We start from the raw sequence: 18,762 nt of genomic DNA, 5'->3' as shown, positions 1-18,762 counted from the left end.
AACAGTATTCCCACATTCCGAAGATGTGGGGTGGGTGGTTTTTGGTCATTTGGTGGATGTTTGTCATCATTTGGGGGTGGGGTGGTTCAGGGAAGAAACTAAGCAAAGGATATTAGATTCAGGGATCTCATTCTGAAAAGAAAAAGGGAGGATTCAGGAATGATTGGATAAAAGAGTAGATTAGTGAGTCTACCTTTAAACTAAAAAAAGCAACTACTAGTCTCAAATATTTTACATTGGTATGGATTTTCATATACTGATTAAAAATTTAAGTTTTTTATACTATATATATATGTGTGTCTATCTTGTTTAAGATATTTTTATATTGATACAAATTTAAGGTCATTTTTGTTATACTATATTGTATTCTATTTCTTCTTTAAGGTATTATACCTATGCAGGTCATTTAAAAATGTAATGTAAAGTTCTAGTCCTTGAAAGAAAGCTATTTAGGATAATAAAGAAATACATGCCGGGCGGTGGTGGCGCACGCCTTTAATCCCAGCACTCGGGAGGCAGAGGCAGGCGGATCTCTGTGAGTTCGAGGCCAGCCTGGGCTACCAAGTGAGTTCCAGGAGAGACGCAAAACTACACAGAGAAACCCTGTCTCGAAAAACTAAAAAAAAAAAAAAAATACAGGTTAGTAGTTAGTCATCTATAACAATCAAACTTATAGTCACGTTAGGTATGTTTTCAAGGTCAAATAGAGGTATATTTTAAATAGACAGATGGTCTTCACTTTAGAGACCTGCAGAATATGGCATTTAAAGTGTTTTAATAACACACGGCTTTTCATGACAATGAGACATGTCTGCTCCCAGAAGCACCAATTTACTTCAAAAAAGGATGATGAGCACTGAAGAACCTCCATATGGAGTTTGCTTTCATTTGTGGCAAAGTTAGCCACTAGGCAAAAAGCTGCCCTTGCTTCAATTGCTGACAGCATGCTGTCCAAACTGGACAAACAGGACACAGGAAAGGGAACTGTCAAACTCAGACAAGACAAGGTGGGACAGTCCTTCAAACTGTCCTGCTTCACAGAAAAGTCTGTCAGACTGTAGGCCGAAGATGGATGCCCCAGGGTTGCAGAGGAACCTTGGGGTGACGGTCCAGAGAGCCAGATGTCTCTGTCATGTCTATAATTTTGGAAGTTATTTTCTCTGCACTTCCTGTTTACTCAGGTAATACATCCTTCTCGGGTCTCTGATGGGGTTGAAAACTAGATAATTATAGTTACTGTTTTCCTTAATTATGACAGAACATAATTTAGGTACAAAACTTTGGACTTACCAACAAAAGATAGATAATGGAGTATTTTCTCTGAATTTGCCAAATACAAATGGATTGGACATTGTGAATGTAATTCTTATGTGATAATTGTTCTTATTGTATACAGTTTTACTATATTAGAGTTTAAACCTTTCCTTTTTATTTAGACAAAAAGGGGGAAATGTTGCAGGAGGTTTGTTTATATTGCTGCTCTGAGACAGTCAATGGAATTAAACCTTGATTCAGAGGGTGGAGTCAGCTGGCTGGAATAAGCCATAAAGTTTTCTGGTGGACCCAGAGGAAGACAGGGAGACACAGAGAGGAATATGGAGGGGCTTGGAAAGATTCACAGGCTTTTTTTGATCTGGGAAGGTGGAGAGGAGGGCAGCTGATCTTTTTCTCCAGCTCTCTGTGGATCTATCAGATTTACACCCTAATATCTGACTCCTGAACTTTATTTAGTAATAAGACATTAAAAGAAGCTGCTATAGGACTCTAATTGCACAGGCATTTAGCCAACAGCCAATAAATTGGCCCACATGAAACTAATCTGTACAACAAAGAACACCATCATTCCAGAGAAGAGGCAGCCTATAGAATGGTGGGGGGTCTTTATCAATTACATGTTCTTTTTTAAAATGGGTTGTTTGGGTTTTTATGTTTAGTTTTTGGAGCTCTTTGAATATCCTAGATATCTAGCTCTGTCAGATGTATAGCTAGTAAAGACTTTTTTCCATTGTGTAGGCTTCCTCTGTTAAGATTACTCTTTCAACTTATGTGAAGCTGCATTGGAATGATGATATGGATTGAGTTGAACCTGTGAGTTGCTTTTGGTGAATGGCTAGTGTAGTGATATATTGTGTATCAAATAAAGCTTGCCTGGGGATCAAAGGACAGAACAAGCCACTAGATTAAACACAGAGGCCAATCTGTGGTGGCACACATCTTTAACACTAGCATTTGGGAGGTAGAGATCCATCTAGATTTCTGTGAGTTCAAAGCCACCCTGGACTACAAGAGATTGATTCATTCTAGGAGAGAAACAGAGCCAGGCAGTGGTGGCACACACCTCTAATCCCAGGCCTGTGGAGTCACACACCTTTAATACCAGTATATAAGGTGTGAAGGAGATAGGAACTAGAGCTTTTTGGCTGAGAACTCAGAGGCTTTCAGTCAGAGGATTTGTGGGGATAGGATCTTGCCTTCCATTTGGCCTGAGGATTCGTTAGTGGTGAGAAGTTTCTCTAGTGGTTTGTTCCTTTGTCTCTCTGATCTTTCAGCATTTATCCCAATACCTGGCTCCAGGTTTTTTTAAAAATAAGAACATTTAGGATTCATGCAACAGGCCAGTTTCACTTTCTTACATTGCTTTGACCAAATGCCTGGCCAGAAGCAACTTAAGGAAGAAAAAGTTTGTTTGGGCTTAAAATTCAAGGAGTTATGGCCTACCATGACAGTCCAGACTTGGTGTCAACAGTGTGAGGCAGCTGGTCTGCCTCACATCTTGGATCTGTAATTAGGAAGCAGATAGAAAGTGGGACCCACACTGTCAACCTCAAGATCAGGCCCCCAGTGACTCACTCACCAACTAGTGGTTCTTTCCAAAATAATTTGACCAGTACTGGGGACCAATTGTCCAAATAAATGAGACTATGAAAGATATTTCAATTCAAACCACCACAGCAGCCTTCAAACATCTTTCATGATCAGAAACTTCTTCTCAAATAAAATCTTACATAAAACATCTGCATATAAACTTACGAAAGTGGAGCCACTTTAACTAATGACCACAGTTTATCCCACCTTGAGTCTATGGCCACCTCAATGCTCTAAAACAGTGTTCTCAACCTTCCTAATGTCATGACCTTTTAATACAGTTCATCATGTTGTGATGACCCCAACCATAAAATTATTTTCATTGTTGCTTTATAACTGTAATTTTGCTACTGCTATGAATTATAATATAAATATTTGATATAAAGGATATCTGATATGTGACCCCTGTGAAAGGGTCGTTGAACTCCCAAAGGGTCGAGACCCACAGGTTGAGGACCACTGTTCTAAAGAAAAGAATGTAAAAACTGCCACTCAGTGGTGACATGCTGTATTGGTTTATATCCATGAATGCACATGTGCTTGGACAAGTCAGGATGGATGGGGGGTGCCAGGCAACAGAAAAGAAGGGTTCTCTGTTAAAGTGGTGCTGGACCAAGTGCAGTATGAAATGAAGTGGAGGATGCAGTAAAGGCTTAGGCATGAGGCTTAGGGCACAGATTCTGTATCTCTTATTGGGGGATCTGGCATTGGGGAACTTCACCACACCAAAGGACCCAATACACTCTTGTACTGTACTCCAGGACAATTTGTCCACATGACCCACCTCTGCAAAGGCATTTCCCATTCAGGCTGTCCCCACTCATGAGCACACTCTTTTTTTTTTTTTTTTTTTCTGGTACACAGTCTTCATCATCTGATGGATTCACCAGTGAGTCATATGCCATGCCAGCACGGGATTATGCTTTATAGAAAGTTTGCAAATTCATTTCCAAGAATTGACAAAGTAGTTGTTTCTTGAGAAGGATTAGGATAGCATAACATGGGAGAAGCATCATTTATTTGGGAACTTCTGCCTTAATAAGGTACAGAACCACTTAGGAGAATCTATGGTTTGTTTTCTAGCTGTATCCAAGGCTCAAGACCCTGGATCCCCCCACAAAAAAAGCCAGTACGGGTTTACGGAATACAGCTCAGTAGTAAAGTGCTTGGTTTCAATACCCAGTGCTATGGGAAAAAATACTGGGAGAGGACTCGCCATAAACATGGCATGAAAATCTGAACTTGTAACCATGACTGTGTTAATATACATTTGCCGCTTTTCTCATTACCAAATTTTACATCTCAGCAAATTTGACACAGTGTCAGTGAGATGAAATCACTTGGCTCTCACTACAACGAGGTGCCGCTGTGATTGTGGTCGTGGTTGTTTTAAAGACATCCTTGAATTTCTAGTTTTAAATTTATAGAAAGTGTTGTCCTTTTAAGCCATTCTTTGGTCCCTCTGTTAATGGCAGAGGAAACCATAGAAATCTTATTAGAGTCAGCTACTCAATTCTCAGTTTCCCAATCTATAGCTATATAACCCTGGACAGTCTGACTAGCAAGGGGTCGAGTGTCTCAAAAACGATGCAGGGAAGAGTGAGAAGAGGGGAGGTGATACTGGACACAGGCATTAGATAATCCTTAGTATTGCTAACTGACCTTCCTTGAGACCAGCCATAGCGGGCAGTTTCTGTGCTTTAGGAGGCTGGGCTAGGATGGGGAGACAAGCAGGGGCCTGAGATGGGCTAGGATGGGGGAAGTGAAGAGCAAACAGCGCTGGTATGAGGCATCTTCTCAAGACCTGGAGTGATCTCTTCAGAGACGCCAACCCCACGACTGCCTATCCTTTATAGGGGCGATCTGGTTGTTCTGAGGGGCTAGGGTACACACATTCTACAGCAAGATCACCTTGTGCTCTAGTGCCCTTGATCCCTTTCTTCTATGGTCCAGAAAGCCATCTACCTCATTGGTCCTCAAACAATGATGTTCAGAACCTGCGGTGGTGGACCACACTTTTGGTTTTGCTCCCAGGGAGAAGAGAAAGATGAAGAAACTGTAGAAAGCACTGGTCGAGAACTGACAGCTTCCTTCCTGCCATTGGTCCACCCTCTTCCCACCTTCCCCTTACTGCACCTTACCGGGGAGGGGGCTGTAAAGCCTGGCCTCATCCATCAAGGGGAGAGGAGCAAAATTTCAATCCAATTCCAGGAAACAGTCATTATAAAACAAACAAACAAACAAACAAACAAAAAACCAAAACAAAAACCCTGAAGTTGAAGGCACAAGCCTGGGTGCAGAAAGACCAACAGATAAAGATGCCAGGAATGTCTCGGGCATACAGAGGACAGACCTATTCTAACACAGGGCAAGGACCAGGGCTGCCAGAACAAGACAAAGGGGAAGATGAGCTTTGTGGGCCACCCTGGCTGCTGGCAAGGCTGCCTCTTCTGGCTTAGGATTTAGGTTCTGTGGTCTCAGGCACCCCCACCCCTCTGTGCCCTGTCCTGTCTACTGAAAACAGCCCCACCGTTGTGGTTTCCAGCTTTGGTAACAATGCTCAATCAAACAGGTCCTGACAGGAAAGCCATGGCACTTAGTCCATTTTCTGTTGCTGTAACAGAATACGTAGCACTGGGTAATTTACAAAGAAAATAGGTTTATCTTGGCTCATGGTTTTGGGTGTTGGGAAGTGCAAGATCAGGCAGGTGTGGAAGGTTAAGTTCTCATGTGTATGTGTAGCAAGGGGAGGTGGAGGATTGAGGGAGGGGAGGGCAGAAGGATCAGGAGGAGAGACAAAACATGGGGAGGGGTTGTCTTACATTATAAAGCCTACCTTCTCATTAACTAAGCCAGTCCTTGAGGCTTGGCCTCCATGACCTCCCATTAGACCCCCATCTCGTAACACTGCACATGGAAGAGTAAAGCTTCAACACGAATTTTGGTATAGACAGAAAAATATTTGAACTATAGCATGCCCAAACAGGCAGAATAAGGAGAGTTAACGAAAGAGCCAGTTATAACAAACTGCGTAGGGTTAAAGGAGCCACCCAGGAGGGTCAAATCCAGGGAACAGGGTGGGCCCACAGAACACAGTTCTAGAAAGAAACTGTCTAATGGTCACTGGCTGTTGGTGGAAGCAAAGGGCCAACCCAAAGAGACCTAGCAATAAGGGAGCTGTCACGATTTGTTCCCCACAGGTTCATGTGCTTGAATATCTGGTCCCTCAACTGACAGTGCTATTATGGAACCTTCAGGAGGTGGAAACTACCTAAAGGAAGTAGGTTCCTGGGAGTTGTTTCTTGGGGATATGTGATCCCTGGCCCCTTCCAATCATCCCCGTGCTTCTTCCTGGTCCAGCCTCCACATGAACTGCAGTTGCCTTACTCTCCCACCAGCACAGACAGAGATGCTCCTACCATCGTGCCTGCTCTTCCACAATGGACTGGACTTTCTGAGTTCTTGAGCTATAATAGACCCTTTCTCCCTTTAGTTGCTTCCGTCAGGTATTTAGTCACAGTTATGAGGAAAGCAGCCTAGGAAATAAAATCTTGACCTTGCTCTAATCAGGTGTTTCCCAAGGGTGTTTGGTCTTTAGCTGGAGCCCACGATGAGAAGATAGACATGTAGAACAGACTTGCAATGGCAGCATGCACTGATTCAAGCTGCAGAGCTCTGGAAATGCCCTCAGGTGTCAGGAGATGGAAACGGATACTTGTAGTAATCTGAGGTTGTTGGCTATGCAGTTTAGGTCGATAAAGCTTACCACCCTTGCCCATGAACCAAAAAGCACAAGAGCAAGATTTCTTAGAATTCTCTAAAACTAGCCTCTCTGGTTATAGAGCAGTCCTGAGGAGGGCGGAGAGTATATCTGGAAGGCTGCACAGAGAACACTCCACCCAAAGGCCAGGAGTCCCTGTCTCTTAGCACCTTCCTATCTGTCTGAGGGCCAGAGATGCAGCCTGAGGCAGTGCTGGAATGCAGGGTCCCAGATGACATCTTTTCCTAGAGAAAATTCCTAATGGTGCCTCAGTCTTCTTGTGTCCTCTGTGCCCGGTGCCTGCTCCTGAAGGTGTAAAGGAACTGATAGGAGCTCTGACAGGAGCTGAGTTGCGCAGGCCCAACAGTAGACGGCCAACAGAAAACAACTCAGCAGCGTCTTTGGAGGTCCCTTGTCCCATAAGGTCATGTCAAGGCTTTTCCTTTTCTCTCTCTATTTCCTTTCTTAAATTATATTATTATTTTTAATTTTGATTTATTTATATATTTTTTTTCTTCTCTCTTTTTACCCTCCGGTTCCTTTATGTATATATTATATTGTGTATATATTTCAGTTTGGTGTTTTTATGGGATTCCTGAGTGTGCAAATGAGTGGGTCTCTGTCTCTTGTGCCTTCCCTTGGGCTCTTTTCCTTCTGTTTGTTTGTTTTGTTCAATTCTGACGTATTAGGTTTTTGTTTTATTTTATTTTATTTTAATTATCCCCTAGAAGCCTGTTTTCTAATGAGAGACAGAAAGGGAGTAGATCCAGATGGGAGGAGAGGTGGGGAGGAATTGAGGGGTGTACAGGGAGGGAAACCATAACCAGGATATTTTATGTGAGAAAAAAATCTATTTTCAATAAAATAGGGGAAATTGTGGGTATTTTCTGGACATTCAGTGTCTTTTAATTTTTTCACAAGTCAGAAGATTTTTGAGTAAACTAAGTACATTTTCAACAATGAATTATATGTATGCCTAGCATATAAACAAACAAGGAAACAGCACTGGACCTCTATAAAATCTCATCAGTTCTTATGTAAACTGATTTAGTGATACGTTGCATGTTACTAAAGAAAACTGTTCAAACTGTCTGTCAGATACCAGGTGACATTTCCTCAGATATTTCAGACACTCACACCAACTCCGTCTATATTCTGAATAGCGACTTGACCTGTGCAGATTAGGCTAAGACCCTTCACGTGGGGTGGAAGAAGTGGGATACTCTGTCCTCAGGTTGGCATTGCACGTCCTCAGACTTAGGCTGCTGCCCTCGTCGGATATGGCCTCTACCCCAAGAGATGAGCTGCAGCAAGATGGCTCATCGCCTAAACCACATGGTCGAAATACCTGCTGACCAAGCAGGTTAATTAAAGCGGGAATGGGCCGCAGGCAATACAGATTTTTTGTTTGTTTGTTTTAAAGAGAAGTCAACAAAGCGTAAAGTCATTTTTCCAATCCTGGAGCAAAATCTCTTTCTATAACCCAGTTATTATTCCAAAACACTAGTAACTGCTGCCTGACTTATTCTATTTGCAAGACCGAGCAGGAGAGGAAAGCCCATCAGCACAGAATCAGCTGCTAGGCTTTTATCTTGAGGTAGTCCAGCAGCTCCTTCTGCAACACAACGTTTTCCGCAGAGAAAATTCTTCCTAGCCATCCCTATCTTCAGACTTGGTCATTGTCGTTGTTAGTAGCCAGCTCCTGGGATTTCCATCGAACAGTTTCATGTATGCCACTTGCTGCGGTGGCCACCGGAGCATTGGGAAGTAACCTCAAGGGCAGGCTGGCCTCCTGAAACAGAAGCACTCCCTCTTCCCTTCTTTTGCAATTTCTTCGCCTCAAATTGGGCTGCCATAAGATCTGGACACTGAACCACTTCGTGGGCTCCACCAATAGCTGGGACATCAACTCTTCAACTGTAGCCTCTCCTGGTACCCACACACAGCCTTCAGTCCTACCAATCCTTACTGGTTAATATGCCCAGTCTAAGAATAAAACAGAAAACGTACAGCCAGCCGGAGTGAACAAAAGAAAGTGCTTCTCCAGGACAGACTGACCTGGGGAGTTGATGTCTGAGGAGCCTGAGGAGGTTGCTGTGACCTGTGAAAAAGGACTGGGATAGTGAGACAACAGGAAGTAATTTATAAGGGCATATTGACTGAACACCAGCAGGGATACACAAGCCCAACTAGTTAGTACTTGAGTACTGATTTTGTCAGTCTGTCCTACTTTGGGTTTCATTATATTGTCCTGTAATTTCACTTACTAATGAAACACACATGAGATGCTCATCGTATGCCAAGCACTATTCTGAAAACTTAAGAGTGTAGCAGAGCGTGATACAGACAATATTACTAGTCAGTGAGGGACTGAAAAATCCAATGGGAGAAAAGAGAGACAGAAGAAAGGAAACATGATAAAGAAATAATGAAGTAACATCGGAACGTGTCAGCAGGAAACATTAGGGACAGTAGGCGAACCTAGGGAAACGGACATGAAGTAATCAGCTGCGATTTTACACAAGAAGGCCTCCGCTTTGACATTTTGAGGGAGATGAAGAGTTAGTCATGGATGTAGCTGGGGGAAGACTATTCTAATTTGAGGGGGCAGCCGGGCCAAGCCCACAAGGCCAGAACGTGAGGCATGCTTGAGAAACACCAAGAGGTTTGTTGTGAGCGTGGGGGAGATTAGAGTGATATGAAAAGTACACAGAGGTAACCAGATCACGTTAGAGTTTTAAGAGTCAATGAAAAAGCCTGGCTTTTCCTGATAGAACAGTGTGGAGCCAGTGCAGGTATTTAAGAAGCTGTTTGGCGTTACCCCAAAACGAGCCTGTTGGGGCTGGATCAGAATCAAAGAGAATAGGAAAGACATTAGAGCAGTAACTGGGGGGAAGGGATTTTACTCAGATCGGGGAAGAGCAAAGGAAGTGATGGGAAGTGACAGAGAGTTAGGGAATTCTTGATTTATTAGGAAGCTGATTTGGGAAAGCTACTTAATACCGCTGAACACTGTTTATATTGGCAGAGACGTTGTACAACACAAACGAAATCAACTCAAAATGAATCAAAGATCTAAAGACAGTAGTTAATACTATGCCATGGGCCTCCACTAGACCCTCTGCCTGCATGCTATAGTTGTCTAATTTGGGTCTTTTCTTGGACTCCTAACAGTGGGGGTAGGGGTGTCTCTGACTCTTTTGCTGCTTGTGGGACCCTTTTCCTCCTACTGGGTTGCCTTGTCCAGCCTTGATATGAGGGTTTATACCTAGTCTTATTGCATCTTGTTATGCTGTATTCTGTTAATATCACTGAGAAGCCTCTTTTCTGTAGGGAAACAGAGTAGGAGTGGACCTGGGGAGAGGGGAAGAGGGAGGAGGCTTAGGTCAGGATGTACTGTATGAAAGAAGAATAAAGAAAAAGGAAAGAAATTGATCCTCAACCAGAAACCCATCTACCCACGTTCTCAGGAACTCCATTCACAATAACGGATGTTCAACAGATGAGCTGAGAGATAAAATGTGGTATGGACATATACACACACACAATGGGTATTGTTCAGCTTTAGAAATGAATGCAGTATCGATGCATACTGGGAACATTATGGCAAGTGGAACACTCCACACAAATGGACAACTATCATGTGATTGCACTTACATGAGAATTCTGTGGAAACACAGGTTTGCAAAAAGAAATATAAAGGAACTGTAGAAATTCAACTGTGATGCGATATTTTGTCAGGTGTTAGTGTCCAAGCCTCAGAGGTCAGGGTGAAGCCTTTGCTAACACAGCTGGGACCCTTGTATTTCCAAGTTAGGTCACTGTGTAGTTCCTTTCGGAAGGATGTGTCCTAGTAAAGGTCTCTGGAGACTTTGCTTCTGTTTTTGTTTTTCTGAGTCCAAAACAGTGCTCCCATTTTTCTCCTTTAACTAGGAATAGTGTGTTTGTAAATTGGGAAGTGTCCTTTGGAGAAGCAAGGGGCTGGGGCAGAGTGGGAATCAGAGGAAAAGGAAACCTCTCAAGACACAAGCCTCACCCAAGCTCCTGCTCACATGTGTGAGTAAGGGAACTCTGGACTGGGCTGGGGGAGGTGCAGAGGTGGGTCCCAAGAGAATCCCACTTCCTAGCTACTCTTATCTTAACAACAGGTTCAGTGCTCCATGGTACTTTTGCTGAGGTAGAGAGAGACCCACACTTTACCAGCAGATTCTAAAAGTATGATTTTTTTTTTTCCCCTTTCTCCTTTAACTAGGAATAGTGTGTTTGTAAATTGGGAAGTGTCCTTTGGAGAAGCAAGGGGCTGGGGCAGAGTGGGAATCAGAGGAAAAGGAAACCTCTCAAGACACAAGCCTCACCCAAGCTCCTGCTCACATGTGTGAGTAAGGGAACTCTGGACTGGGCTGGGGGAGGTGCAGAGGTGGGTCCCAAGAGAATCCCACTTCCTAGCTACTCTTATCTTAACAACAGGTTCAGTGCTCCATGGTACTTTTGCTGAGGTAGAGAGAGACCCACACTTTACCAGCAGATTCTAAAAGTATGATTTTTTTTTTCCCCAGGGACTTCCCAGATTTAGTTTAGTGAATCCTGTTATACAACCGGTGGTCATTTACTCCTCACTAGCACAATGGGGAGGAGAGTATAATGGGAGGAGACGTGAGTGAGACCAATGTACATGACACACATGTGTGATAATATGGAGCAGTAGCAAAGAGGTTGTAACGGGAGGGGATGTGAATGACATCAACATACTTGATACCTGTTCGTGAAAATATCATAATGAAACCCATTAACTTTGCACAATGAATATACACTAATTTAAAAAAGAACCTCCTAAAACTGGCAAACAGCATCAATAAAGGCAACAGCTGCGGCAGACCAAAACGCACCAGACTAATTGCTCCTAACAGTGTCCTCTGAAACTCTAATTGTGCACCTCTGTAAGATGCCAAGAGATTGTTTATTTTGAAACTTAGTAAGGAGGGCGCAAGAGTCCAATGTGTGCCTTCAAAATATAAACAGTCCTGCTGAATAACTAAATAGCAGAGGAGCAGATGTTTCTCTCGGCATACTCTGCCAACAAATAAATGAGGGAGAAATAATGGCACTGGAATGTCAACATTTTATAATATTGAATGAATGAAGGCTCTAAATATTAAGTCTCCATGACTCTGAACAACAAACCCAGTGGGTGCCTCCAGGTGAGTGGCACAGAACCCGTAAAGCAGGCTTCACTCAAAACAATGAACCTGGATTCCGATTGTCCCTGGGATCCACTTACCAACGTACAGGAAATACAAAGCGTAGAGATTCACAGCTGAGTGAAAGGCTAGAAAGAAAAGCGAAGAAGTGATTCCTCTAAAGGTTAGGACAGTCACTCTCCACAGAGGGAACACAAGCAGAGCCTCTGGGCAAGCTGGCTGAGTTCTATTTGAGCAGACAGAGGTTGAAAGAAAGCCTGCTAGAGCAGGGGCATTGATCAGAGGCAAAGTGTGTTCTGAGCATGTGCATGGTCCTAGGTTTGATCTCTAGCACCCAAACCAAGAGATTTGCTTTGTCATTAGAAACACATTTGCTTATCTGCCACAACCTTCTTTGTATTCAAGTATTTGTATTCTTTTGTGTGCATGTTATTTTAATGAGAAAACAAAAGAATCAATTAGTTTGAAGAAGGTTATGGCAGATTTCAGTTTGTAATGCTATATAGTGTACACACACACACACACACACACACACACACCCTGGGAAAGAGGGGCCAAGACTTAGTTCTAGGACAAAAGAATGAGGAGAATGTGGACAGGGTGGATCTGGTCATCTTGTTCCAGGAGTTATTCCAAGAGATAAAGGGAAGCTCCAGCCATTAACTGGGAAAGAGCAGCCCTGAAGTCCAGCTCAGGCTCTAGGGACTAGAGAATGGAGGGATTCTGAGAATTGTTGAGCTAAAGGAAAACTGATACAGATTACAGTCTGACCACCCAAAGATGTTAAAAGGACAATATATGATATAAGGCTTTTGATTTAATCAGCAACCACATTTCCTGCTGTGGAAACAAGTCTGGCTATCTTTCAAAAAGTTAAACATGATTACCACATTATCTAGCTACTCAGTTCCTCATGAATCAAAACAGGTATGCTGTGGATGATTGATTGATAAATAAAACACTGATTGGCCAGTAACCAGACAGGAAGTATAAGCAGGACAAGGAGAAAGGAGAATTCTGGGAAGTGAAAGGCTGAGGCAGAGAGACGCTGCCAGCCGCCACCATAAAAAGCGAGATGTAAAGTACGGGTAAGCCAAGAGCCATGTGGCAACTTATAGACTAATAGATATGGGTTAATTTAAGATATAAAAGCTAGATAACAAAAAGCCTACTGGGGCCATACAGTTTATAAGCAATATAAGTCTCTGTGTTTACTTGGTTGGGTCTAAGTAGCTGCGGGACTAGCGACTGAGAGAGATTTGTCCTGACTGTCGACCAGAAAGGACTGGAGAAAACTGCAACTACACAGGTACTCCAAGAAATACATAAACATCCATTTCATATGACCACCACTCATAGTAGCCCAAGGTGGAAATGATCTGAATGTCAAGAAAGGGTAACAAGATAAACAGATAAGTAGTCGTGGACTATTTGGTGAGGAAAGGGATGAAGAATGCATGTGTGCTATAACACGGATGAACCTTGAAAACATCCTTCTCGTTAGAAAAAACAAAACAAAACAGAAATAAAGGATTACATGCCGTATGAATCTACTACACAAGTTACCTAAGGCAGGTAAATCCACAGAGGGAGAGGAAGCAGGCTTTCAGAGACTGGGAAGGGGTGTGTGAGGAGCATGCTTAGTGGGTTGCAGTTTCCTTTTAGGGTGACGTTAAGACTACAGGGAGGTAGTAATTACACAATAACATGAACATACTTAATATTACTGAACACTTGAAAACAGTGAAGAGGGAAATTTTGATGTCTACTATAATTATTAAAATTATTTTTATGAACTTAGAAAATGAATCATATTCTTTCGCTCATCTGCTGTCCACTGAGTACTTGGTTCTATGACCTCAGCACATAAAAGGCCAACAGTCCAACCAGAAGGTGCTCAGTCCAGTCCAGGGGATGCACATGCAGAGGGACGATAATCCCAAAGCATGAAGTAAGAAGAAGTAAAATTTGCTTCATTTTTTTTTTCAAAATCACTTTTATCCTTATTCCAAGGTTTGATTTTCACAGAGTGGCAGAAACAAGGTTTTGGCAAACTCGGGATTCTCCTCTTCTTTTTCCGGGGTTGACTCTGAATTCCTGGGACTTATACGGTGTGAAAACATGAGAGATGGATACATTTGAGTGACAGCTGTCGCCACCAGATACCTCCAGAGACACTGAAAGCCCAACTAGTCACAGGACCAAAAACACTACTGCTGAGATGACAGTGTTGGGAATGACCGATTCCCCTCCCTAGGCTTATCACAGGCCAGGCATTGGCTACATTTTTGCAAATGCTAATTTTATGTATATACCAGCCCTTTAAAGTGGTTCTCTCTTTATCCCAATTTTGCAGAACAAGGAAGCCAAAAGACACCAAGGTCACACAAGCTAGTGAAGTCAGTCAGACCAGGTATGGCCTCCTAGAGTCAGCTCCTGGATCTATGAATTCTAGTAAGTGTGCCATATTCTCTTCAGATGCCCTGCAAGTCTTGTTTCCCTTTACATGGAGTCTGAAGGATCTTCCAGAAGTCCCTCTCTCTGCCTGCTTGTTCTGCATGCTCTCCTAGGTGCCCAGGAATCATTCACAAGGTCACCTGCCCTTTAACTGTCATCCATGTCCCTTTCTTTTTTGTCATTCTCCCTGCAAAATCCTTTTTCTAGTCTCTGGGGGTGTGCGTCCTTCTTTTTGTTAATTTTGCTGTTTTCTGTAAACATTTTTTATTTTTCATATTTGGATTTAAAAAAATCAAAAGATAGGCTCTTTAAAGCATGTAAGGTAGTAGGGGTGGGATTGTGGGAGAAGTGAAAAGATAGGAAATATCAAAAGAGAAAAATAAACTACATGAAAATCTTGTAATAGTCTTCAGAATTGCTTCTGATTAAAGCTAATGGAATAAGCGTTCTTAGGGTTTGGATCTGAAGCAGCTGTGAGGGTTAATGTGTTGATGGCTTGATCCCTGAATGCTTCAGTGGTCAGAGGTGACTGCATCATGGGGCTCTAACCTTACCAACAGATTAATCTGGTGATACATTCATAATTGAGAGGACTGTTGGGTAGTGGTAGAAACTGAACTACGTAGAGCCTTGTTGGAGCAAGTAGCTCACTGAGGCCATGCCCTGGGTGTGCCTTGTCTCTTCTGGCTCTCGCCTCTCTCTTTTCCTTCTGGCTGCCATCAGGAGAGCAGGTCTACTCTCTACCACACTGCCGCTACCATGATATCCTGCCTTACCACAGACCCATAAATAATGGAACATGTGCTGAGACCTCTGAGACTGTGAGTGAAAATCAATCTTTCTTCCTTCAAGTTGTTTTCTTAGGTATTTTGTCGAAGGATGGAGAGTTGACTAATGAAGCCCCCATGTTGGCTGTGTTTCTGAGTAGCTCCGTAAGATACTATGTGAACATTTCCAGCCGAACACTAGCAATGCTTTATTCTTCTATCTGGCATCTTTTACCCCCTGGTATGTTGACTGTCACCTTGTCATTAATGCTAATGTTGCTTTAACCATTCTTCCTCTCTGCCACAGGACCAAGGTAGGAAAGTTGGTTTGTTTTTTTTCCTAAAACCAGGGAAGCTATGGAAGCATAAGGACATTAATTCTATCCCTTGAGTCTATGTAAAAACTTGGGCATGGCACATCTGTCACTCTAGTGATGGATAGGCAGAGCCAAGAGAATTTTCCAGACTTGCTATCAGTCTAGTGTAGGTGATCAGTGAGCTCCAGATTAAGTGCAATCTGTTTCTTTAAGTCTGTTTTCTTTAAACTCTTAAGATTATCTACACAACAGAAGTGTCTTGGTCTAGCCCTAAGCCTAGGCTTCAAATTCTACACACTTCTGTTCTTTCTTGTTAATTTGCATTCATTAGAATAGCAGTTCTCAACCTGTGAGTCTCCACTCCTTTGGGGTCAAACGACCCCTTCACAGGCATCACGTATCAGATAACCTGCCTAATAGATATTCACATTATGAGTCATAACAGTAGCAAAATTACAATTATGAGGTAGCAACAAAACAATTTTATGGTTGGGGGTTACTACAGCATGAGGAACATGGGAAAGGGTTGCAGCACTAGGAAAGTAGAGAACCACTGCTTTAGAAGATGCAGGAGCTCGGCTACTGGAGGGTAAGACAAGAGAGCAGAGTCATTCTTCCCTGCCTAGCTCATCCTAGATCAACCAACAGCCAGCCGGCCAATAGATGAGTCCCACCTGCGACAAGAGTACCACCAGAATCAACAAACCACTCTACTGCTCTCCAAGCTTGAAGTTAATGCTTATGCTGAGTTACTGAACTCGGTAATGGTTTGTTACACAGCATGATTGTAGCAACAAGCAAGTGCTCGGCTATGGTTTGAATGTGTCTCCCAGCATTTGTACTAAGCTTAATCTCCACATTCATATTTAATGGTATTTTGAGGAGGGAGCCTGAGGTGGAGGTTTTTCCCTCTTAAATTGTGCTACGGCTTGGGTCAGAAGTCCCCAGGGGTTCAGTGTAGCTGAAGGCTTGGTCCTTAGGGGATGCTGTTGAGAAGCAGGGCTCAGTGGGAAGTGTTGAAGTCACTAAGAGCATAAGGGCTGTCTTCTGGGAACCTTCTTACAGCTCCCACACGGCCCTTTTGGTAGTTCTTGAGTGTCACTATAGAAGGAGCGAGTCTTTTATAAAAGGAGCAAGCTCTTCTGGGCTCCTGGCCCAAGATGTAGCCACTTTCTTGTCCTCACATCATGGCATCCACCAGCATTTGACACAGCTAAAACTTAAGATGATGTAGTGCCATGACCTTGAATCTCCTAAAGCTCTGAGCTAAATAAACCTTTTATTCATAAGTAGCTGTGTCTGGTATTTTGCTTTAGTAACAAAAAAAGTGATTAATCGTTGAGTTGCTTTCTTCCTGGATGACTGGGTTATGACAGGAACAGCAGGCTTTCTCTGTCTTGAATGTTGTCTCACTAGGCAACAAGAAGGGCCTCAAGAGATGCTGGTTCCAAGAACTTGGACTTCCCCATCTGCAGAACTATGAGATAAGCAAACCTCTATTCCTTATAAATTACCTGGTTGTAAGAGGTGCTTTTTCAAAAATTATATTGGATAAAGTGAAAATCTAACACCATCCAAATTTAGTTTGTTTCGATTTTCATTTTTGGATTTCTTTTTGGTTCCTTTTTTAGAGAGAAAGAAAGAGAGAGAGCACACATGTGCACACTTGAGCATGAAGTTGGGTGGGGAGCAAGGTGAGGAGGAGCTGGGAGAGGGCAAAGAAAATGATCTAAATATATTGTGTGAATAAAATTAATAAAATTTTTAATTCATTAAATTCTTAAAAATCTATTATCTGATCAAATACTCTCTTTTTTTCCTTTTTTTCTTTTGAAACACTCTTAGTATCTTGCAAAGTCCCGTGTGTTTTGCACTTTATCTGTTTAAATTCCATCTACAGTGGTACCCTGGCACACATCCCTGAGGGACTTGATTGAGAGCTAAGGAAGTGTAAGGGCCAGTGCTCTGGGGGCCATTTCTGTGAGAGCAGTGTGGAGCAGAGCCTCAGTGAACTTGTCTGAATGTTATAAAGCACTTCTCGCCTTCCTCTAAAGCCTCCTGACTAATTCACCTCTGCTCTTTTCTCTTTAGTCTGTGACAGAGCAATATTGTTGAGTTTGAGCAGAAACAGCACTATAGATACCAGAAGCATGGACCTTCGCTTACATAATAAGAATGCAGCAATACTAGCGGTTAGTATGTCTACCGTTTTCCTGGCTTTTACCAAGTCAGACATCTTCCAAGAACCAAAACGAGGACCAATGAGATCACTCAGTGGATAAAATCACCTGCTTGGCAAACCTGACATCCTGAGTTTGAACCCCAGATCCCTCCACGGACATGGGGAACTGACTCCTAAATTGTCCTTTGACCTCCGCACGGATGCCATGGCATGTGTGTGCACACACAAATATTTCCTTTGGAAAGAATCCAAACTATTCATCTTTGTCCTCAGAACCCAGGGAAATGTCGGCACAAGGAAGATATTCAGTATATCTTAGACAAATTAGTGAATGAATCTGGAGGGAGTACTGAGGATTATAAATCTGAGAAAAGCGATGTAGGAGGGAGATTCTGGATACCAAAAATGGCAGGGTGTGTGTGGTGGTATTTTACTTGTACTGAAATGTGATTTTAATTGTATGTTAATAAATAAAGTTGTCTGGGGGTCAGAGCTATTAGAGCCATAGCAAGTGCATGGCGGCGGTGGCGCACGCCTTTAAGGACCTGGAGGGCAGTACATTCAGGCAGTGACGAGGCAGTCAGATGTTTGGGTTTACAACCAATGAGAAGGCAGAACAGCTAGACTATATAAAGACATACACACAGGAAGTAGGTCCCTTTAGGAGAGCTCTCTTGGCTGAAGAGGATCCCTGAATCAGGAAGGGTGAGGCTCTTAGCTCTGACCTCTTGGCTTTCTTCTCTGAATCGGCTCTGTGTTTCTTATTTAATAAGACCATTGGTTACATCTACAGGTGTGGAACTGGATCACAGAGAAATCCGAGATGCAGGGGGAAGGAGGAGTAGACCCAGGTAACATTGTCAGATATGGGTGCTATGAAAGACTCAAGATTGTTATTACTTTATCAGGCACTGCTGGACTCTAGGGAACTGGAGTAATAAGGTAGGGGCTGGGCTTCTCTGAAGTCAGAGATGAAAGCTATAAGCTATATATATTTTTCCCCATGAAAAGTTTGCTTTGAAAAGTCCCAGCAATCAACTTCTTTGATATTTTCCCTTTTTACATTGCTTCTAAGATTTGTGTATGGAGGGGCACATATGGAGGTCAGAGGACACCTACTGGGAGTTCGTTCTCTCCTTCCGCCTTGTGGGCCCAGGATGTCCTGAAGACTCATGTCCTCAGCTTTGCTGGCAAATGCGCTACCTGCTAAGAAATC

The 18,762-nt window shown here is 42.9% G+C and overlaps 1 protein-coding gene and 1 long non-coding RNA gene across 2 annotated transcripts; one reads left to right on the top strand and one right to left on the bottom strand.

Annotated features, from left to right (window-relative positions):
• Nucleotides 1-8,042: 8,042 nt before the first annotated feature.
• Gemin2 (gem nuclear organelle associated protein 2) lies at nucleotides 8,043-10,227 on the bottom strand. The gene is given in 7 exon segments (XM_052714223.1): nucleotides 8,043-8,118; nucleotides 8,120-8,244; nucleotides 8,246-8,406; nucleotides 8,409-8,507; nucleotides 8,510-8,593; nucleotides 8,684-8,726; nucleotides 10,219-10,227. Coding segments are annotated over 7 exon segments (597 nt in total).
• A 665-nt stretch (nucleotides 10,228-10,892) lies between these two features.
• On the top strand, nucleotides 10,893-18,560 carry LOC128124717 (uncharacterized). The gene is made up of 4 exons (XR_008222944.1): nucleotides 10,893-11,000; nucleotides 14,180-17,058; nucleotides 17,456-17,556; nucleotides 18,340-18,560. It is a non-coding gene; the product is annotated as an uncharacterized LOC128124717 (long non-coding RNA).
• The last annotated feature ends 202 nt before the right edge of the window (nucleotides 18,561-18,762 follow it).

Source organism: Peromyscus californicus, unplaced genomic scaffold (assembly GCF_007827085.1).
Source record: "Peromyscus californicus insignis strain IS unplaced genomic scaffold, ASM782708v3 Scaffold_4__1_contigs__length_199733344, whole genome shotgun sequence".
Taxonomy (NCBI): Eukaryota; Metazoa; Chordata; class Mammalia; order Rodentia; family Cricetidae; genus Peromyscus; species Peromyscus californicus.
This window is presented reverse-complemented; position numbering and strand designations above follow the sequence as displayed.